The 19,714-nt window shown below is 37.2% G+C and overlaps 1 protein-coding gene across 1 annotated transcript in view; it reads right to left on the minus strand.

Annotated features, from left to right (window-relative positions):
- The window catches only part of DKK2 (dickkopf WNT signaling pathway inhibitor 2), a 125,661-nt gene extending 110,205 nt beyond the window's left edge, over positions 1-15,456 (minus strand). The window contains exon 1 of the mRNA XM_044304490.1: positions 14,715-15,456. Within this exon, the coding sequence (XP_044160425.1) occupies positions 14,715-14,933 (219 nt within the window). The 5' untranslated portion in view covers positions 14,934-15,456. The remainder of the gene's footprint in view (positions 1-14,714) is intronic.
- Between the last annotated feature and the right edge of the window lie 4,258 nt (positions 15,457-19,714).

The raw sequence follows: 19,714 nt of genomic DNA on the forward strand, positions 1-19,714 counted from the left end.
AATACCAGGACACATCTAATATTCAGGACAAGACTAGACTACTAGTGGATTATCCTCTAATCGACCAAGGTGTTTATCCAATAATGATACCCACTCACAGGAGGACTTAAGCTACGGCTAACACACAGACTTTTGGTATCAAGATTTATCCTATATTTACTATCGATCTACAACTGTCATCCATGGAGCACATTAACTTGCATGCAATTTAGATCAATCCGGGGGCGCTCTATCAAGTTTTGAAGTTATCCTCTATTTACAGAATAGGGGATAGCGAACTGATCACTGGGGGTCAGACTTCTGGAACCCCAACCAATCCTGAGAACAGGGATCTTGTTCACCTGTCCTGATGGAGCTGCATTCTCTATAGCAGGGCTGGCCAACCTGCGGCTCTCCAGCTGTTGTAAAACTACAACTCCCACCATTCCCTGCTGTAGGCTAATAGCTGTAGGCAGACTGGGCATGATGGGAGTTGTAGTTTTGCAACAGCTGGAGAGCCGCAGGTTGGCCAGCCCTGCTTTATAGGAATGCTGGAGATAGCCAAGTACAGCACTCGGCTTAGAGAATGAAAGGAGCCACAAGTTGCATGCTTGGCCTCTCGCTCCATCAGATCAGGGTAGCGGGACATCTCGCAATCAGTCATCCTCCATCTACAGGATAACTTCAACATTTGGCACAACTCATTTAAAATAAATGTTATAGCACTACAAAAAAACTAGGTGTATCCTTATGGTTCTTTGGCACAGGCCGATTTACAAACCATTTGTTCTTGATAACTGTCTCATTGTTGAGTAATAGGGAGAGGTGCACTTACATGCAGAAGTCATCCCCTATGTATGGGGACAAGCAAATCCGTATTTACACAGGGCAATGTGCTGCCCACACATGATGATTTTTGGGTGCCAGCCGAAACATAAGATCATGCTATGAGTTAGAATTTGCAAATTTATAGGGTATACACGGGGTAATTGTCAGGAACAAACATTTCTTTAATTACTCATCCCCTGATAATTGTACTGATGAGCCGTGTATGTAAAAGACCTCTGATATTTGAAATCTTCACTAAATATCTGTTGTAGTGACCTTATAAAAAGAATTGTATTTCCTCCACTGGAAGTAGTCTTGCCTTATTGCAAATGCAGGTTTACGATAATTCACACCAGCTAATTCATAAGCAAGGCATAACCAAGTAAAATGAGCCATAGTACCACACATACATTCTTATAAAGAAGAGCCCCTGTTCCTGTGTAAGTACTGGCCTCTTCATTGTCTGACATAGCTTGTACTAGATAACAGCAGGAGCTTGAATTTTTAGGACCATAATATAATGTGATTACATTTTCCCTTTTATGTAGTTTACCAATTACAAAGAGGTCCAATAGTTAATTAATTTTTAGTGGATAGCACAATAGAAGTTGAAATAAATGATGAACATGTGGCTATATAACACCCTGATATACTCTGTATGGCTGTTGTTATTTTAATAATAGACAGTTATCTAAAGCTTACGTATGAATATAGACAAGGGCATCCTGCCTGATCATGTTGAAGCAGTGTCAGACTGAGGTACCTTAGCCCCCTCCAAAAAACATATATTTTAGGCGGGTAATTTATTATATTAGGCATATTTCAGACACAACACCTAGTTGCGCCGCAATCTGCGACTTCTCCCCTCCCATGTTAGATCTAAAAATATTGGGTGTGGCATGGGTAAGGAAGGGCACAGGCCAGCAGGCTCGTCTCATTTACTATTTTCTATGCCTGGTTTAGGCATAGAAAAAGGTCTAGATGTAAGACAGCTAGAGAGGACTGGCGGAGGATCCACCAAAGTTATAGAGAGGCCTGCGCCTTTTTTATAACTGCAGCGGATCCAGCACCAGCTTAGGGATTTATTAAGACCGGCATCTAAAACGCCGGTCTTACTAAATGACCCCCTAGGTGCCTATTTTACAGCTCTACAGTTCTTGCTACTCACCACTTTGAAAAGTGTAAAAAAAAATGGGTGGATTTGGAATGAGCGGGTATGATGTTTATTAGATATGAGCGATTCGAATCCCACGAAGTGGAATTCGATCCGAATTTCAGGAATTATTCGATTCACCTAGAAGCTGAATTTCTTCATGCTTCGTGTCAGCGAATTTATTAATCCTGAAATTCTAATTTACCGCCTCCATTTGCACACTAAGGGCTGCCAGGCTCCATCTTGCTTGAAGATATCAGACGAAATCCCGTGTGGCGCGAGATTACATCATCACGCTGGCCGGCGTGATGACATCATATGTCACCACGCCGGCGTGATGTCATTCTTTTTTTATGTTCATTTCACAGTGTTTGTACACTCAGATGCCGCGATCATGTATGGACGTGGCATCTGAGGGGTACAATGACGGGGGCGGCGCTATCGCAGATTCCTGTCATTGCACCTGCTACTTACAAAAAAATGCGCTTCGTGGTGAAGTAATTCGTCAAGAAAAGTCAAGAAATTCGCTCATCTCTAATGTTTATCAGACCAACAAATTTATTGTTTAAAGTTAGAAAATGACAATAATTGCAGAGCAAATCTATACCTGCTCATAACAGCCATGGGTTTCATTTTCTGACTTTAAGTCGGATCAAAATGTCCCAAATTTATAAATAGATTAGCTATGGTGTGTTTATTTCCTGGAATGAAAATGTAATAGCTGTATATACAGCGTACTAATACATTATCACAATACCAGGACACATCTAATATTCAGGACATGACTAGACTGCTAGTGGAGTATCCTCTCATCGACCAAGGTGTTTATCCAATAATGATACCCACTCACAAGAGGACTTAAGCTACGGGAAATCACAGAGGGACTCAAGGGTGCATGTGCTTGAGAAACACGAGAGTTTCAAATATTTAGGTATACAAATTTCCGGTAATATAGAAGAATATGAAAAATTAAACGTACTTCCCGTAATAAAAGAACTTAGAACTAAAATACACATTTGGAAAAGATTACCACTCTAAATTAAAGGTCAGGTAAATCTAATAAAAATGATTTTTCTACCAAAAATACTTTATGTTTTACAAAATGCCCCAATAAGATTGCCGCAGAAGATTTTCAGATTATTGGATCGCCTAATGGGGGACTTTATTTGGAAAGGTGCTATCCCTAGGATAAAAAAAGAAGTGCTTCAGCTCTCAGTAAGAGAGGGTGGTTTGGCGGTGCCTAATTGGTTTCTGTATTATTTGATAACACAATATAGTCAGATAAGAGATAGTTTGAACGGTTTAGTGGGAAGACAGGAATTAAATAAAATGGGTTGGAGAGGGGAATGGAATCACCTAGAGGTTTTGGAATCTGGTACACTACGCAAAAATATTTTAGGAAATATAATATTGAACTCATTGGATCACATATGGGTGCAGATTAAAAAAATATTGGGAATTAAAGGTTTTTTGCATTATACACCCATTTGGAAAATTTTTTAATTTAACGGAATTGCAAACGATTAGGGGTTACATCGACTGGGAAAAAAAGGGGATGAAATATCTAGGTCAAGTATTTGAAGAAGATAAACTGAAGGACTTTAATACACTCGCTAGGGAGTTTTGGATCCTCCAAAAGGATATCTATAAATACTTCCAGCTTAGGAACGCTTTGAGGACAGTCGTAAAGGTAGACAAATATAGAAAGGAACAATCAGACAGAATATATAAATTCACTAATGGAGGAGAAAAAAGAGGCATAACAAAAAAAAGATATGGGATATTGATGGAGGGAAAAAAAGAACGAATTACAATACTTGCCAGAAAAAAATGGGAAAAAGAACTTCAGTTTTTCTTCACGGAAGAGAAATGGAAAGACGCTCTTCGAAGTTATGCTATGGTGTAGGATAGGGGCTCACATAAAATATCACCGTTTTTTATAGTACATAGATTACATCGATCTCCTATGATGCTAAAGAAAATGGGTGTGAGAACTTCAGATAAGTGCCCAAAATGTAGGGGAGAGAATGCAGATCTAATACACTGTTTTTGGAGATGCCCCAGACTTTTTAGATATTGGAAGGAGATAGCAGAGATTGTACTTGTATTCTTGGATTTTCAGGTGCTTGAAGATCCAGTAGTTTGTATATTGGGAGCAACTGAACATCTGCAATTAAAGAAAGAAGTACGATTGGTTCTGGGTAAAGTACTATTTCAAGCTAGACTCCTTATACTTAGGAAATGGGTAAAGGAAGACCCGCCTACAGTGGGACAGTGGTGAGTAGCAGTCGGTAATCTCATTAAAATTCAACAGGTAACTGAGTGCTATACGAAAAATTCAGAAGAAATGGATGAGATATGGGAAAAATGGCCATATTAGGTATAGAACTTTTTTAGTTTTTTCAGTTCCTCTTTCCCCCTTTCTCTCTCCAAGGAGTGGTGGGTGGGTATTTTGGTGTTAAGGAATAAAGATAATATTTATTACAGTTGTAATACGGATTTTTGTATTGCGGTATTGATGTGATGATTGTGTATATGTTTTCAAAAAGAAAAGAATAAAATTTAATAGAATAAAAATAGAATAAAAAAAAAAATAAAAAAAAAGCTACGGCTACACACAGACTTTTGGTATCAAGATTTATCCTTTTTTTACTATCGATCTACAACTGTCATCCATGGAGCACATTAACTTGCATGCAATTTAGAGCAATCCGGGGGCACTCTGTCAAGTTTTGAAGTTATCCTCTATCTACAGAATAGGGGATAATGAACTGATCACTAGGGGTCAGACTGCAGGAACCCCAACCAATCCTGAGAACAGGGATCTCGCGGCGTGATGACATAATCTCGCACTGCACGTGATTTTGGCCGAGATTTTCAAGCAAGATGGCGGTTGCGGCCCGTCGTGAGCAGATGGACGCAGTAAATTTGATGTCATTTTTTTTTTATGTTCATTTCACACTGTTTGTACACTCAGATGCCGCGATCATGTATGGACGTGGCATCTGAGGGGTACAATGACGGGGGCGGCGCTATCGCAGATTCCTGTCATTGCACCTGCTACTTACAAAAAAATGCGCTTCGTGGTGAAGTAATTCGTCAAGTAGCAAATTGTTTTGTGAAATTTGGCGAATCAGCCGAATTGAATTTTGTGTTTATCAGACCAACAAGTTTATTGTTTAAAGGTAGAAAATGACAATAATTGCAGAGCAAATCTATACCTGCTCATAACAGCCATGGGTTTCATTTTCTGACTTTAAGTCGGATCAAAATGTCCCAAATTTATAAAGGGGCATTAAACTTATAATAACTGTGAAGTATTTAACTCCCAAAAACTTCATTTTAAGACTGTATGGCTGTATGAAAAGTCAGCCTTGATAAATCTCCCCCTATTTATTATGTCGTCAAGAAGGTGTGAATTGCTGCCTGAGAAGGTCAGACTTTATATAACAATGCCCAAACAACACTGCTTGAGACACTGTGAATTTCGGAAACTTTGGACTGGAAAACTGCAAAGCAATTTCCGTCTATATGTGAAATACCATCAAGATTTATTGTTACCCTGATGGGGAAATCAAAAACAATGCTGATGAAGGTGACATAAGAAATAAAACTTTTACCGGCAATGGTTTCTTTCTCAGCAAATTCAATGAACAGTTGAACAATTAAAACTCAGTTTTCACTATGAACTTTACCAATTGTCTTTATTCACAACCCTGAAATACTTTTTTTCAGTGACTCTCTAAAGCAATGAATCAACTTTAACTGTGTTGTAGTATCTAAAATCCCTTATGCTATGTCCCCTCCTTTGCTTCCTAACAGATGTGTGATTGTTACACAATTTTATTTTTATGATCTTATGAGCAATTGAGGGGATAATAAATCTTGTATAAGTTCAGCTGCACACGTCAAACAGGTGTTCATAGTTTCCCAAAATCCGTATGTCAACAATAGCAGACTGCTAAAATTGTTAAAATCCAACATTTCTCAATGGCGGACTCATTCGGAGCATTATCACATTCCGTTACTATTACTAGAATGTATAATATACATGTATAATATCAAAGGATAACAAGAGAGAAAAAAAACACATAACACACAAATTTTAAAATGGTTCTGAAAATTGCAGAGAAAAAACTAGAAGATTTTTATATTTTAACATAGTTACACAGGATGAAAGAAGACACAGGTCCATCAAGTTTATCTTTTTCTAGACCAAATATACAAAATTAAAGGGGTTGTCTCACTTCAGCAAATGGCATTTATTGTGTAGAGAAAGTTAATACAAGACACTTCCTAATGTATTGTGATTGTCCATATTGTCTCCTTTGTTGGATTAATTCATTTTTCCATCACATTATACACTACTCGTTTCCAGTGGTTATGACCACCTTGCAGTCCAGCAGTGGTGGCCATGTTTGCACACTATAGAAAAAAGCGCTGGCCTATGTGAGCTCCCACAGGATCGGCCACCAGAAAAGCTGTCACCTTTTTCTATAGGCATGGCCGCCACTGCTACATTGTAGGGTGGTCATAACCCCTGGAAACGAGCCGTGTGCAACGTAATGGAAAAAATGAATCAAGCATATTTTAGTAAGCGCTTTGTAATTACTTTGTCTACAGGATAAATGCCATCTGCTGAAATGAGACAACCCCTTTAATTGTTAATATGTAATCAAAGCATCCCTCATCAATACAAAATTGAGTATACTTCATCAAGCGTTTCTCTAGTACAGAGGACTCATCCTTACACTATTAAGTCACCTGAATTAGGCTATGTTCACATTAGCATTTAGAAATATAGTAGAATGATATGGCAGAGCAACAGCCTGCCGTAGTTTATTATCCAGCATAGCTGTATAATGCCCGGAACTAGAGATGAAAGAAGTTATGGAATATTAGATTTGGCTGCTTTGCGGAATTTCACAAAGAAATTCTCTTCGTGAAAAAAAACTTCAAGATGGCCGTGAATAAGGTGCAAAGATATTAGGCATCATATATAAAATCAAGGCACTAATAGGGTGTTCAGCCCATATACAGCTGTATACTTCCCCTATTCAAGAATAAGAACTATACAGCTGCATATTCAGCAGACACCCTAGTAGTAGCTCAAGCTGCCAAGATTTTTTCATACCACATCATATCAATTTAAAGAGATAATATCATAGCTGTGCATTCGTTCAGTAAATATGTAGATTAATGCATTCAATAAATAGTAGTCTACAAAAATATTCTATACAGTACTCTTCAAAAGATTTAGGTATGTAGGTGTGAAAAAAAATGCTTTAAAGTAAGAGTGCTTTAAAAAAATGGAAAAGAAAAAAAGAGCTAATAGTTTATTTTTATCAATTAGAATGCAAAGTGAATGAACAAAAGAGAAATGTAAAATCCAATCAATATTTGGTGTGACCACCCTTTGCCTTCATTCAGTTTGTGAAAGAACTTGACAGACAGGTTGTTCCAAATATCTTGGAGAACTAACCACAGATCGCCTATGGATGTAGGCTTGCTCAGATCCTTCAGTCTTTTCATGTAATCACAGACAGACTTGATGCTGAGATCAGGCTTCTGTGAGGGACATATAATCAATTCCAGTTCTTCTTTATACTGGAGATAGTCCTTATTAACATGTATGTTTGGAGTCATGTTGTCCTGCTGCACAATAAATTTCGAGCCAAACATATGCCTCCCTGATGGTACTGAATTATGTATAAGTATTAAGGACACCATTAGTCCTGATGGAATCCCCAACCCTGAAATGCAGGCCCTACAGAGTTCCTTCAAAAACTGTACACAAGTCTACCTAGAAGAATTGATGCTGTTTTAAAGGTAAAGGGAAGTCACACCAAATATCTTCTATCTGCTTTGATATTGTTCTCTTTGTAACAGTTGACAATGTATTATGTTCAACGTAGGTGAACAGATTAAGACGCCTGGTAGAGGCAGCTTTCCAGTGCCTGCTGGATGCCAATGAAGGTCTTCTATTGAAACACTTGCAGTTCGTCCTAGTGTTCATAGTTCTCAGGAGAAGAATGCATTGAAGGTGCTAATAATGTCTGCCTGAACGTAATCTATCCGTTTGCCCTTTCATCATTGGCAAAATCATGTTTTAGACCTGAGCGCCTCTAAGATTTCCTCTTTTTTTTCTAAAGCCATCTTTTTTCTTATTAGCCCTGAAGCAAAATACCTGATAGTTTTAAATGTCACTTCTCCACTTGGTTCTCACTGATATATTTATATCAAGGAGAATGACAGAGCACTCTTTACTGGAGGAGTGTCTCCTGGGAATGTGTCTGAACCCAAGAGACAATCCAAGAAGTAAAACGGTTAATATAGTGTTTCTTTTTCACATAATAAGAGGCAGCAGCTCTCATGCAGACAATGTGGCAGAACTTGTAATTTGACTTGTCATTTTATTTAATTCTTTCCTTCATAATGGATATTTTCCCTTCATCAATGAAATATGAAATTCTACACCAAAAATATTTGAGTGAATACGTGTTCAATCTGTCAATGGTATTAGAATCCATTCTGATTGCTTTTTAAAGAAGTTGTCCAGAGCAATCAGATCATGAATGTTGGTCTGGCTGTCTAAAATGGGCCTAAGATTCATGCTGCCGTTCTCTCCCACAATGGTGAAGGATAGTTGGTGGTAATGGTGGTTGTGTTAGTGGGGAAAACTAACACTAGAGAAGAAGTCCCATTTTGATTTTGCTGTAGTGCAGACAAGGCACTTTCACTATATAGAGAGCTATGCTATCAAGGTCATAGACCTGAAATTATTATAAAAGGAGTAATTAAGAGGAACTTTTATAAAACACAAGTTGTTCAGTCAGTTAATGTCTAAACAAGTTAGACTGAGCAACCAAAACATATATTGGCTCAATAATAATGCACAGTGGACATTCACAATGGATGTCATGCAAACTTAATAAAGTGCAACCTAAGATGAACTGGACTATGGTCTCTGTTATGTCAGTAATAAAAAAATATATAAAAGAGGGATTCTTCAATAAATTAGTGTCTAATATAAGTTATCTAAGGCCTGTTTCACACTTGCGGTGTTGTTTGCCGGTACCGAGATCCAGCAGAGGATGTCAATACAGAGAAAAAAAAAAAACATTTATTGTTAGTCCTCCTGCATTCTAAATGGAAAGAGATCCGTTCAGGATGTACCAGGATGTCTTCCATTGCAAGCTGCCTTTTTGTGTCTGCTCATAAAAACAGGGAAAAAACTGATCCATCACTAAAAACAATGTAAGTCAATGGTGACAGATCTGTTTTTTTGGAGCCTTAAAAATTGGATCCATCACCCATTGACTTCTAATGTACAGTATTCAGTGACAGATCCATTTTGATTTTACACAACAGCATCCTAACAGAACAGATGCATCCTGATGCACAAAATCAAAACGGATCTGTTTAATTCCGGTAATGAGATCCTCTGCCGGAATTAACAATGCAAGTGTGAAATTAACCTAAGAAAGGTAAAGTCATGATTCCACAGTCAACACAGACATTGCCCATAGGTCCATGGTGTGGACTGGAAAGGGCGACATGTGCTGCCTTTCAGGGTCGATGCACACAGATTTATACAATAAACACTTATTGGAATGCACTAATAATTAGGTGAAATCTATATGTCTATAACCTATTTCCTGTAATCTAGAATACTGAGAAATATCAGCCCATCAGTCTGAATTACACAATTTAGGAAAGATATATTTAGCAGAGGTGTGTGCACAAAAGATGGATTTGTCATTTGGTACTATTCACGTTAAAATATGTGTTTTTTATTTATGGTTTTCTAAAGGATTGCAGGTAATATTCTATATTGTCTTACTTCAGTGAACAAAAGAAAAGAAAAAACGAAAAGAGAGAAACCTTTCCTGGCAATCAGAGCACTTTCGAATCAGGTGGAATTTATTTTGACCTGAATCGAATGTGAGGGGTTATTTGACCGAATCAGACCAGAATTGAATTTCAAGAAACTCGCTGTTCTCTACTTGTATGATTTGCAAATAAATATCTACCATCTGCAAAATGCATACTGTATGTAGCGCAGCTACAGAAAGTCCTGTTCAAACGTACATATGATTACAGTCAATCTCACAATTCTGCTGTCAGATCGCTTTTAATATCTTACAGTAATAAGTAGAAGTACCATAATTGTGGCGCCAGTCCAAGGTAGGCTTCCATCCGACATTATATGAGATATGACATACACACAAGCATTAGCAGAGCACCATTCACCCTCTACAACAGTGAACTTTTAATCATAGCTCATGCATGACTCCAGGAACTACATACAATTCTAAAAATCTATTGTTAAAAAGGACAGACCATAGTATAAAACGGAACAGATTTTTAGAAAACACTTAGTTTGACTGGAAAATGGAAAACCGGGAGGTGCACATTTAAGAAAAATAAATACCAATTTGGAATTTAACATCTTAGAAAATGCTGATTAACACAGGATGTTTTTTATATATATAATTATCCCCATCTGTGGGACATTTTTGGATTAAGTTTTGCTGCAGATTTTTTATGTTTGTTTTATGCAATTAAAGAAAAAAAGAAACCAAATAAGGATTAATAAACCAAAAAACAAACAAAGAACATCAACGGTCTAAATTATAATTTACCATGTAAAAATGACATATTTCTTATAGAATCAATTCATATATCAATCACCATATCTGTTGAATATATATATATATATATATATATATATATATATATAAAATAATATATACATATATATATATATATATATATATATATATACACATACATACAGAGGGGGGTCTTCAGACCGTATCACATTTTTTTTTTTTACATTTATTGTTAAGTTGTGACCTTGCGCTAAAATTGAAAAAAATATAGTTTTTCCCACATCATTCTGCTCTCAATACCCCATAATGAGAAAATGAATACAGAATGTTCAAAATATTTGCTAATTTATTGGGGAAAAAAAAGGTTGCATAATTAATCAGACCCTTTACTCAGTACTTAGTTAAAGCACCCTTGGCTGCAATTACAGCCTCCATTTTTTTTAAATATGATGCCACAAGGTTTGCACACATGGATTAGGGGATTTTCCACAATTCTTCTCTGCAGATCCTCAAGCTTTGTCAGGTTGGATGGGGACTTTTCAGGTCTCTCCAGAGATATTCAATTGGGTTTAAGTCAAAGCTTTAGCTGGGCCACTCAAGGCCCCTATTGTGTTGTCTTGGCTGTGTGCTTAAGATCATTGTCTTGTCTTGTTGGAAGGTAAACCTTTGGCCCAGTTTGAAGTCCAGAGCACATTGGATCAGGTTTCATTAATATCTATGTATAGTGTTCCATTAAGCTTTCCCTTGACTCTGACCCATCTCTCTGTCTCAACCTCTGAAAAACACCACCACAACATGATGCTGCCACCACCATGCTTCACTGTAGTTGTGGTATTGGGCAGTGGTTTCCTCCTAGAATTGAAGCCAAAAAGTTTAATCTTGGTTTCATCAGACCAGAGAATCTTGTTTCTCACAGTCTGAGAGTCCTTTAAGCTCTTATTTTTATTTACTTCTTTATTTGCAAAATCCAGGATTTCATGTGTCTTTTACTGAGGAGAGGTGTCTTTCTGGCCAGTCTACCATAAAGCTCAGATTGGCGGAAGGCAGATTGCTGGATGGTTTCTGCCATCTGCACACAGGATCTTTGGGGCCATTGGGTTCTTGGTCACCTCTCTTACCAAGGCCCTTCTCTTCTGATAACTTAGTCTGATGGGGTGGCCAGCTACATATAGGAAGAGTCCTGGTTGTTTCAAACTTCTTCCATTTAAGAATTATGGAGGTCATTGTGCTCTTGGGGGCTGTCAGTGAAGTATGGAGGTCATTGTGCTCTTGGGGGCTGTCAGTGAAGTAGAAAGTTGTGTACCCTTCCTCAGATCAGTGCCTTCACACAATCCTGTATCTAAACTGTACAGGAAGTTATTTCTTCCTCATGGCTTGGTTTTTGCTCTGATGTATTGTCAGCTGTAAGACCTTCTATAGACAGCAGTGTGTCTTTCCAAATCATGTCCAATCAACTGAATTTACCATAAGTGCGCTCCAATCAAGGTGTAGAAACATTTCAAAGATGATCAAGAGAAATGGGAGGTCAAGTGTCATAGCACTTAAATTTTTCCTTTTTAATAAACTTTCTAAACAAAAATTAGTAAAATTCTGTTTTTACTATGTCAATATGGAGTACTCAGTGCAGAATGATGGGGAAAACTTATTTTTATTTTTTTATTTTAGCACAAGACCACAATTTAACAAAATTTAAAAAATGTGAAACGGTCTGAAGACTTTCCGAATACATTCTTTCTATCTTTCTATATATCCACTATCTATCTATGTATCTATCTTTCTATCTATCTATTTTTCTGTCTACCGGATGGGGTGAATAAAGCGGTCCACCACTATTTCGCCTCACTTGTAGTGCTAGCTCATTTGCTGCTTTAGTATTCCTTGGCTTAGAACCCACAGCCTGAAGGGATTGAAAACCCAGTGTAATCATCTTTTTGACTTGTGCTGCTGTTATCTTGTTTCTATATCTATCTATATATCTCTATCGTATATCTATTATATCTAACTATCTGTCTATTCTATCTTTCTATTTCCTTACTACCTATCTCTGTATCTATCTCTTTATCTATTTTATCTATCATCTGTCAATCTGCATATAATATAATTGTCCTATGTATTGAACTAATTCATGTCTATCTATCTATTAATCTATCTAATTCATACAGGAAGGTGCAATTACACTGCAATTAGTATCCTCCCAAGTAAGAAAAGCATAATTTTGAGACTTTAGTCAGTTATTAGGAATGTAGAGTCACTGCTTGCGAAAGTCTTGCCTTGGGGAGGAAGAAGAGAAAGTCATGTAACCTAATGCTGGTGGCAATGTAGTAAAAGTTGAAAATTAGCATTTGATGATGCATAGCACAAATTGTATATCTACATATGTTCCAGCAACGCGCCTATATAGAAGGGAAGGTTGTGATCTATATCTTTTGCTATCCTCAGACACATGCATGTAATTAGTGTTGATTTATTTAGATAAATAGCATATGTTTATCATGAGCTGCCATATCAGGTAACCTGTGCAACGTGTTATTTCAGTTAAAATTATAATGTTCTCTTTTCTTTGACATATTATATGTCACTTATCTTATGATGTGCAGTTCATGTTAGCTCATTTTGAAGGAAAAATGTGTAAGAGGCAAGTTAATATAAGCCAGATGGCTGCTGTGATAAGATGGGGTGCTGGGAATATCTGTCTAGAGTGGCCAGTGCTGAAGGGATGAATTCCCTGTCTGCACATCTTATTCAGGAACAGAGGACTGCACATAGGACAAGCAGGAGACTTACTGCAAAACCAACCACACAAGCTCGGGTCAGTATGACCACAGCACAGCTGTGTAGCATTTATTTTGTAATGAAATAGAAGCAAATGCAGCAAGTTTTTACATATGTCGAAGAGTTGAGTTTGTCATTAAGCATAACTTATCATGGTATGTCTGCTAAGTATTTTTCCATAGGACTTTCAGCGTATCATCCTACGAAAGAGTCACAATCACAAACAACAAATTCCGTTCTGCTGCATCTGAATGTTAGTTATAGCAGGGTCAAATAGTTTTTCTTCTACTTTTTCTGAGCATCACTTGTCAATAATAGTCAATTATGCAAATGCAAGAAAGAGCATAAGGAATATGCATTTTTTATTGAAGCCTCTATATGTCTGTTCACCAGATGGAACTTTAAGACAAGCTTTAATGTACAGTATGAAACCACAGCAATAAACTAAACATACCTTACACTGTTCGGTATACAATAGTAACTGATGTCAGCCCACAGCATTCTGGGTATCCTCACATCAACTTCACATAATGACATCACTATCATTTATTGACTTTGTCACGTATTTTCTGTACTCCAACATGATATCAAGATAAGAATCTTTGACTTGTTCTCTGATATTTTATGCTAGGACTTAAAACCTCTAAGTGGAGAATCTCTTATGTGATATTCTACATGGGCAGTGTCAATTTACATTGCTATCCAGGTTATCATTCTGCCCAGAAATAACATTTCACACCTTAAAAAGTTGGTTTAATACTAATATACAGCAACAGTGACTAGAGTATATATATATATATATATATATATATATATACACACCCAGGTAATTCATATGCAAGCATAGGATGTTTACAAGTATAGATAGTCTATCTATCTATCTAATTATCTATCTATCTCATCTATCTAATTATCTATCTATCTAATTATCTATCTATCTCATCTATCTAATTATCTATCTATCTAATTATATATCTCATCTATCTATCTGATCTATCTATCTATCTATCTATCTAATTATATATCTCATCTATCTATCTAATTATCTATCTGATCTATCTATCTATCTGATCTATATAGCTATCTAATTATCTATCTCATCAATCTAATTACCTATCTATCTATCCATCTATCTGATCTATCTATATTGATGTTTAATAAAGTATATAGCCATTTAGTGTATATAGCCATAGTGCTATGTAAGACAATGTGCAATAACCAATACAAATGCATTTTCCATACTTAATATCTCATCCTTTCAAATTAAAGTGACATACATATACAATGAGAAATACTCTCTAAAAGAAAAGCCAATATACATAATTCACAGTGAGACAGAAATATATGAAGCCAGAATGAAATATTACCTGACCAAGGGTCTTCCCTTTCTTGTGAGAAATTCCATGCTGGAAGCTTAAAGACCTGTTGGTGGCCAGAACAGGAGTCTGTCCCACTATAATGGACTTGATGGAGTTGACCTTGGATCTGGAGGTGTCTAGTTGGGTACTCTCCACCACCAGAACTACAGCTAGTAGAGGTAGTAGACAGCAAGACTCCCCATTCCACCCCAGAAAAACCATGTTCATCCTTCAGCACTGAGTGAAAGTGAAGGAAGGAACTATGACACAATTCTCCAAATGTCTGAAACTGAAGGCACTTCAGGATCTGCTCTCTCTAGTTTACAATCACACCCAATAACTTTAAACAGTTACTGGGGAAACTGCACATCTGGTTGTTTGAATACATGGGAGTGGAAAATGCAATGTATGCACTGAAAGTCATCAGCATTCAATAAACCTCCTGAATAGAATTAGGATTTACAGTGAATGATGTCTTATTATCAGTCTTCGGTTGTATAGATTTTAGTGTCCATGAAAAGAGGGGCTCCAGCTCAGACTTTGATTGTCCTCCTAGTGAGGTCCAGCAGCATCCTTAGACAGGGATCCAGGTGAGCAGCTGTAGGGCTGGGATGCTGCAGGAACACTTCTCCAGTCCCATGCACAGAGAGCCAGCCTGCCAGTCCAGCAGTGAGCTAGCAGTGATTTACAGAACCTGATCACTGTGTAATAACACCCATACAAACATTCCTTGCGATTCTGACTCTTTCTGGCTTCCCTTTTCTCTTTGGTCTTTAATGACCTCAGCTCCTTTCTTTTTATAGGTTTCCACAATGAGTTTCTTTCCCCCGCCCACATCCAGGAGTGACAAAGCATGAAACTGATCCCCTAGCTACTTTTAACATTTGGAAGGAAGACGTGAGAGGGAGACATGCCCTCCTGAGAAGTTTATCCACATGCTTCCTACAAGACTGCATCCTGGAGTGCAAAGGCTCACCTCTCATTCCTTGTCCTCTATGCACAAGACATTAGAAGATCCACATTACAATGAGGCACATCATATTGTTCTGTCTTTCCTGCCCTACTAGCAATTACTGTGCAGCTGTTCCACAGGAAATATTTCCTTTCTTTTCTGTCCTTCTGAATGTCAGACATCCCTCATATACAAGCATTCCATGTGGGATGGCCAGAGCTTGATGCTGTATGTTTCTAATATAGAATTCTGTGTAATAGCGTTATGGTAAATATATTCTACCATATGGTTAGCAAATCAAAGCATAGCCTCTAATAAATATATGGGCATGGTCCCAGCTCCCACAGATTGGTAATTGGGTGCAGGTATACAGGCATTTATATGCTCTGATTTCCGAATTCCTGCTAAGTAAAGCAAGTCTGTTTTACATGAGTGCTTGATAAATGTTACATCAGATCAGCTTTCTTTGAGCTGCAGTACATGGCTGAAGATGTTAACGCCAAAGTTCTCAGACTGTAATATGCAAAGTTATAGCATCTTCCAATAGAGCTGTGATTACTGCCAAACCTGTGCGTGTATCTCAGTGACAAATAACACCTATGGGAGTTATTGCTGGGTTTATGTTAGAAACATGACAATTTTAACGTAACTTTCTAACATACTTTGTGTTATTTCTCACTTTTTTCTAGAAAATTCATTGATGTACACCAAATTGCTGTTTTTAACATTCCCCTGATTTAAAAAAAAAAAAAGTTAAATATTAAGCTATATATATCCCCAAATGGTACAAAAACCTACAACCTGTGCCATAGAAAACAATGCGACAGAGAATTAAAAAGAAGTTATAGGTGTGATGACATAAAAATGATATACTTTTTTTTCCATAAAACATGCTAAATCAACTAGATCTTAGTGATCCAAAGGAAGGTAAAACCCATAAGGCATGAGACAATCAGTATCAATAATTTGACATGAATGTCTTCTGCCAAACAAGGGAGCATGTAATTCGATAGAAATATTCTGCAGTCCCGAGGCAACCAATGTAATGTTAAAATATTGCAACTAGAGATCATAACTCTATGGGAAAACTAGTAATTGGTTCAAAGCCCCCAAAAATGTCAACCCAAAAGATTAAAGAAAAATAAGCACATAACTAATACAGATAATGCACGTCTTTACATACTGTATAACAAAATGTAGATCACCTTCTATGTAGATGTCAGGATCCTGTATAGTACACACAGTGTAGCACAGTATAGAACATGCAGTTGTGTGCTATACTTTAGAGAGGCACTACTAGACAGCCATGCAGTAATGCAAGTGTTTTGCCATATAAATATCTATGCTGATTGGTTGGATCTTCATGACAATCACATGTGCCACAAATCAGAAATGTCTCCAGCCTTGTATGTTGAACTTTGATGACCACATCAAAGTTCCACTTTTGATTTAGTTATAAATCAGTTTAGAAGATTGTTCAGGAAAGGTCACAGAGCAACCAAAGTTGGAGAAGCTAAACTAAAATGGCTTAAGAAGTTCCTACGTCTGCGTTATTATTTTAGTGACAGTTAAAAGTTTTTTAACCCCTTACTGTGGTAAAAAAAAAAACATTTTTTATCTATATTTTTATTCCCTGTCTGCCAAAAGCTATAACTTTTTCAAAATGTTTCCATTCACATAGCCATAAGAGGGCATATTTTAGTAGGACAAGTTGTACTTTCTTGCAGGAGAAGTTGTACTTTCTAATGGCACCATTTAATATTTCATATGATGTAGTGGGGGAAAAAAATTCCAAATGTGCTAGAATTGGAAAAAAAATGGATTTCTTCAGTGTTTGATTGGTCTCGTTATTAAGGTGTTCACGCATTGCCTATTCTATGGGTCAGTATGATCACAGTGATACTAAATGTATATACATTTTATGTTTTAATAAATGTTATGTTTTAATACTTAAAAAAAAGTATTCTGACATCCATGACCATTTTATATTTTTATAAAGTGAGCTGTGTAATGAGTCTTTTTGCAGGGCAATTTTTTGTTTTTATTGATATAATTTTGGAGTATGCAAGACTTTTTGATCACTTTTTATTTGATTTTTTGGGGGAGGAGAAGCAGTGGATACCCCCGGAAGAAGCAGTAGTGAAACCCTAATTGGGTAGTTCTCCATCTGGCAGTTTTTTCATTGTGATGTGCCATGTTTAACTCTGCTTTTGTTAGTACAATAAATTCTGTGTGTTTGGAAAAATTCCACGGCACTTCACTATTCTGGGCTGTAGTCCTGTTTTCTTCATATAGGGATTTTTGAAGACATATTTTGTAGCAATGATGGAACAACAAATAACAATATCACCTCGAGGTTTGAAGGATATCTGAGGATACCTGCACATGAGACTTTTTTTCCAGAATATTTGTAATTGTTTTTGCTGAATTATCGATGCATTGTGGGCCCGTTCTTAACTCTTTGACAGATGAACCTGGGTTATCTTATACAATAGCCTTTCTATGCATTGATAACACAGGAAGATGAAATTACAAGGAGAGGAGCAGAGCTACAGCCAGGAACAGCAGACATTCACAGCTGGACATAGAAAAGGAAAGAGCAAAGGGAGTTATGTCAAATTATTCAGTGCTGATGCTCTAGTGTTCGTGGCCTTTGTGGTGGAGCATATACCTGTGAATATCAAGTTTTTTGCTGGGTTCCAAGCCTGATAAAATCAGAACAGCCACTGCATTATACTGCATTACCTATGGTAATACATGAAGTTGTAAGTCTGGAGGAACTGCCACCACAGCCCAGGGAAGCATCATGGCCCCAAACAGGCTGAGATCTGTTCTAAAAGAACAAGGGTGTTGGAGTCAAGTACCAGAAATTATACCTTTAGTAATTCTTCTAATTAAAATACAGTACCTTACTGGCCTAATGGGTATGACACACAGGGGAAGTACATGTATGAAATAATAATGTTGCAGGCACAAACGCTGTAGGCACAGAATCTGTACCATGCTTTCCTCCACAGAAATCAGTTGTTGCCCAAAGCCAATAGTTCATGTTAATATTCAAGATTGAGGATAACTTCCTTCTTATCCATTTAATCATTTAAATGATGTGATTTGCAACAACGGCATCATCTAATAGTGCAGGCATGTCCAAACTGCGGCCCTCCAGCTGTTGCAAAACTACAAATCCCAGCATGCCCTACTAGCTATAAGCTATCCAGGCATGCTGGGAGTTGTAGTTTTGCAACAGCTGGAGGGCCGCAGTTTGGATATGCCTGTAATAGTGTCAATAAGGGTAGCTTCAAGAAATACATACAATGCATTTGGAAAGTCTTCAGACCCGTTACCTTTTTTAACATTTTGTTATGTTGCAGCCTTGTGTTAAAATAAATAAGAATTCAAGTTTTTTCCAATCATTCTGCACTCAATATCCCTATAATGAAAACATGAAAAAGAATGTTAGAAATCTTCATAAGCATTCAGACCCTTTACTCAGGATATAGTTGAAGCACCTTTGGCAGAGATTACAGCCTCTGGTTTCTTTGGTTTGTTGCCACAAAGTTTGCATACCTGGATTTAGGAAATTGCTGCCATTCTTCTATGTAGATCCACTCAAGCTCTGTCAGGTTTGATGGGGACTAGTGTTGAGGGAATTGAAGTTAACAAAGTGTAATTCCATCCGAATTTCAGGAATAATTTGATTCGCCACAAATCAGAGTTTCTTGGTGTTTTTATGGTAACGAATCAAATTTTCCTGAAATGGCGGTAAGAAAAAATGCGTACTCACCTCATTCATTTGATCGTGGAGAGGCTGTTGCAGCCATCTTGATTAAAGAAAACACGCCAATTCTTGGGCGGGTGCGTTTACGTCATCACTAGTGTTGAACAAATCGTTCTTCGAATCCTAGATCTGAAATCGATTCATTAAAACTTCATTTGAATGCTGTACAGAGATTCGTCTCGTTACAGCATTCATGTATGGGCTCCGGCGTGGGAAATTCGTTATTACCGAAGTCTTGAGGGACTTCTAGTAACTTCAGGATTAGATTTTTAAACTTTA

This window comes from Bufo gargarizans, chromosome 1, assembly GCF_014858855.1.
Source record: "Bufo gargarizans isolate SCDJY-AF-19 chromosome 1, ASM1485885v1, whole genome shotgun sequence".
Taxonomy (NCBI): domain Eukaryota; kingdom Metazoa; phylum Chordata; class Amphibia; order Anura; family Bufonidae; genus Bufo; species Bufo gargarizans.